The sequence below is a fragment of the Oryzias melastigma genome, linkage group LG21 (assembly GCF_002922805.2).
Source record: "Oryzias melastigma strain HK-1 linkage group LG21, ASM292280v2, whole genome shotgun sequence".
NCBI classification, from domain to species: Eukaryota; Metazoa; Chordata; class Actinopteri; order Beloniformes; family Adrianichthyidae; genus Oryzias; species Oryzias melastigma.
The window spans coordinates 28,028,516-28,032,286 of NC_050532.1; the positions used below are offsets into that span (position 1 = coordinate 28,028,516).

At 47.9% G+C, this 3,771-nt stretch overlaps 1 protein-coding gene across 2 annotated transcripts; it reads right to left on the reverse strand.

Annotated features, from left to right (window-relative positions):
- Nucleotides 1-6: 6 nt before the first annotated feature.
- Nucleotides 7-3,016, reverse strand: fgf9 (fibroblast growth factor 9). Of its 2 annotated transcripts, XM_036209784.1 has the most exons (3): nucleotides 2,616-3,016; nucleotides 977-1,080; nucleotides 7-911 (listed from the first exon to the last, which is right to left on the reverse strand). In XM_036209784.1, exons 1-3 carry the CDS (start codon nucleotides 2,758-2,760, stop codon nucleotides 726-728), a joined length of 435 nt encoding a protein of 144 aa, XP_036065677.1. In that variant the 5' UTR covers nucleotides 2,761-3,016; the 3' UTR covers nucleotides 7-725. The 2 variants fall into 2 exon arrangements, with proteins under 2 accessions (XP_036065677.1, XP_036065676.1); XM_036209783.1 differs by having other exon boundaries at nucleotides 7-1,080.
- Nucleotides 3,017-3,771: the final 755 nt, after the last annotated feature.

The following is a 3,771-nucleotide window of genomic DNA, read 5'->3' on the forward strand; positions in this document are numbered from 1 at the left end:
CGATTTCTGAACTTAATGTTAAACAGCATCTGAACATTCTTTATTTCATTATACTTTTATGTTTACTTACAAATAAATAGAATAAATATCAGTTTTTTACATAAAGTCACTTTAAACTCTGTAAACATCAGACGACAGAAGCAGCAAGAACAATAAATTAAACGTTCTTTCCAAACTAAACTTAACCAAATTCAAACAATTAAAAAAATAAACTTCTGTTCATCAGTTTCATCTTTTCAGACGTTTCATTTTTTAAATCCATCATGATTCTGTTCAATATCGTTTCTAACTTCACAAAAAAGAAATCCATCTTTTCCTCTGCTGGCTCCTCCTCCTCCGCTGGCTCCTCCTCCTCCGATGGCTCCTCCTCCTCCGTGGCATTCCATCACCTTTACTATCTGGTTTCCCTCTTCTTTTCCTCAGTTGTAACTCCGCCCCCTCTGCTGCTGCTTAGGTGAGCTCACAGGTCGTCCTCCAACAGAGGAGTGGTCTCCGTCAGCTCCTCATTTGTGTTTCCTCTCTACAGTGGAGGAGCATCGGTGGTCCAGATGTTCTCCTCTGGATCAGAACCCCAGACGGTTCTGGATTGCATTCCAGCTGGTTCCTGGTTTTGGTGGAAGCGGCTTCACCTCCTCCTCCAGCCGTTTGGAGAAGAGGAGCAGGAGTCCGTTCTTCTGTTCTGGACCTTCATTGTCAGAACCGGCGTGGTTCCTGCAGCTTTCGGGTCACCACAGCCGTCTGCGGGGCAGGAAGTGGGTGCTGGCTTGGTTCCGGTTGACTCTGCTGCCTCTCCGGAGCTCTCCTTTGCGGGACAGAGCCAGGTAGTTTCCCGGGTAGGAGTAGGAGGAGTAGGTGGTGTAGTGGTTCTCCTCCAGGTTCTCCTTGAAGATGCAGTCATCAGAGAACTTCTCCTGCAGAGAGAAGCAGCTGTCATGGAGGGAACTATGAGGAGGTTCATCTGAGGACACCCACTTACCGCCCCGTAAGCCCGACCGTCTCTGCTCATGCAGAGGAACAGGCCGGTCCGGAGGCCTCGGATCGCCACCAGCCCGGGCCTGATGGAGAACAGCTTCATCCAGCCTGCAGGAAGCAGACGGAGAGCTGTCAGCCGCTGTGAGTCGGGAGGAGAACTCTCTAGATAACACGTTCCTGCAGATGAGCTCAGCTCAGATTATCAGAGGAACGTGACGAGCTGATAGACTAGCGGAGCAGCTTCTGAGGAGATCCTGCACAGAAGAATCTGTCCCGACTCTGTCATCCTCTGAACAAAAACACAGCTGATGATGGGTCGACACTTTCAGAGGAACAGCTTCTGCCTCCATCTCAACGTTTATCAGCATCACTGGAGGAATCACTGATTCATCTTCATCAGCCTGCTGGCCTCCTGAACATCATCATGAAACTTCTGCTGGTTCAGGAGGAAACGTTCAGATGAGGATCCTCCAGGACTGAATGTTTAGACCTGCAGGATGGGAACTCCATGACAGCTCAGGTCTGAAGGTCTGAAGAAGAACATGAAACCCGACTGAGGTCCACAAACTGCATCTGGACAAACGTCAGAACCTCTAGACCAGGGGTCACCGACCTTTATGAAACTGAGGACTACTTCATTAGTCCTGAGTCATATGAAGGACTACCATTTTGAAATAACCAATTTTGCTAAGTTCTAGGTAGTTATACGTTGTTGATGAATAATGATCCTCCTCTGTGTGAAGACTTCTCATCAACAGTGACAACAAGCTAAGAAGAAAATAACAACATTCAGAACTTTATTAATCTCAGTCATTGTTACATTTTCAGACGCAGCTCACAAGTGAATTGTGATCATTTCAAAGTCGAGGCCCGGGGGCCGGATCCGGCCCTCCAGGTAATTCTATCCGGCCCTCCAGATCATTTTATTTTATTGTTATTAATGACCTGATGTTATCTTATTTCTAACTTTTAGAATTTTGACAAAATATATTTTTATGGAGAGTAAAATATTAAAGTTATTTAAGGTTTAAGTTGATTTATTCTAGAATAATATTCCTGCCTTTTTATTATTCATGATTCTGTTTAAAAGTTACAGTTTTAATGTTTTAAAATTGTCATTCTGCAGCTTTTTGGACTATTTTGGCATTTACTAAGAGTTTTTTAGGCTATTTTAGAATTTAGCTGAGATTTCAGCTACACACTATCTGTTTTGGCTAAGCTAAGTTTTTTTAGGCTAATTTGGCATTTAGCTAATATTTCAGCTGCTATCAGCTTCAGCGTTTTCAGCTATCAGCACTAGAATCTTCAGCGCCCAAATTTAGCTTCCAGCATTCACACTAGGATTATCACAGGTAATGTTATATATCTAGATCATAATTATGTTAAAAATCACACGTGTAAAATTTAAAAAATGTATTTTTAGTGTTCAGTAAATGTTTATCCGGTTCGGCCCGCGACCTCAGGCGTGTTTTGGGTTTTGGTCTCTTGTGGGATTGAGTTTGATGTGATCAAAGCTCTTGACCTCTTGAGACCTTTGGTGTCTACACATCACCATCCAGCCGTTCACCTTCTGCTGACCTGATGCCAGGATAAACTCTGGTACTTCTGGTGCGGTTCTGTTGGGTTCTGTGTGTTGAACTCACAGTACTGGTTGGGTCTGTGGACCCCACGGACCGAGCCGCCGGGCAGGATCTGCAGGTGGAACCCGATCCCGACGCGGCAGTAGAGCAGCTGCTCCTGGGCGAACTCCGGGTCTCCAAGACTGCGACCTGAAAACACAGCATCCATCAGAACCACGCCCCCTGGTGGTCACCTGCAGAACTGCAGCTGGAGAGCAGGGTTCTGGTCCAATCTCCTGTGAGGAACATCAGAAACGGAGAATGTCTTTCTGCTGGAACTTCCTGTTTGTCTTCCTGTCATCTACTTCTGTGGTCATCTGCCTCCATCTCTCCTGGTCCTTCAGGTGAGGCTCCAGAGGAGGAGGAGGTCTGGACTGTTGGTGCATCTTCAGGAAGAACTTTCCTGGTCACCTTTGTAATCTGATTACAGATGTAATCTACCTTTCATTCAGTTTTTAGAAAAACCCAGAAGGAACCAGATGGGGGAACCGGTCTGATCCGGTTCTGATCATGTGATCAACCCACTAAGTCCCTTGAGCATCCGCAGAAGATCCTCTCACCTCTTCCTTTCAGCTGGGAGTCTCTCATGTGGATCTTCCAGAGGTTGATGTGGGAGCTCTGCTCCTGGAGGAGAACCTTCTTGTCTGGGAGGAGAACCTTCTTCTCCGGGAGGAGAACCTTCAGCTCTGGGAGGAGAACCTTCTGCTCTGGGAGGAGAACCTTCTTGTCTGGGAGGAGAACCTTCTTGTCTGGGAGGAGAACCTTCTTCTCCGGGAGGAGAACCTTCAGCTCTGGGAGGAGAACCTTCTGCTCCGGGAGGAGAACCTTCAGCTCTGGGAGGAGAACCTTCTGCTCCTGGAGGAGAACCTTTTGCTCCGCGAGGAGAACCTTCTGCTCCGGGCTCGTGGCCCCGTCCAGCTGGGAGCAGAGGGAGGAGCAGAGCAGGAGCAGCAGGAGTCCCAGCCTCCCTGAAGAGACCTCCTCGGTGGAGGTCATGAGAGCAGCAGGTCCCACGCCGGAGTCCGGAGCAGGAGTCTGTTCTCCTCCTTTTATCCGCGCCTCCTCCTGCTGACGGGTCGGACTCTGAGATATCGTTCTGTACGCACTCCTTATCAGGAACCTATCGGAGATCCACCGCATGAGACCCGCTCCGGGTTCTGGTTGGTGCTGCAGCTGTGGG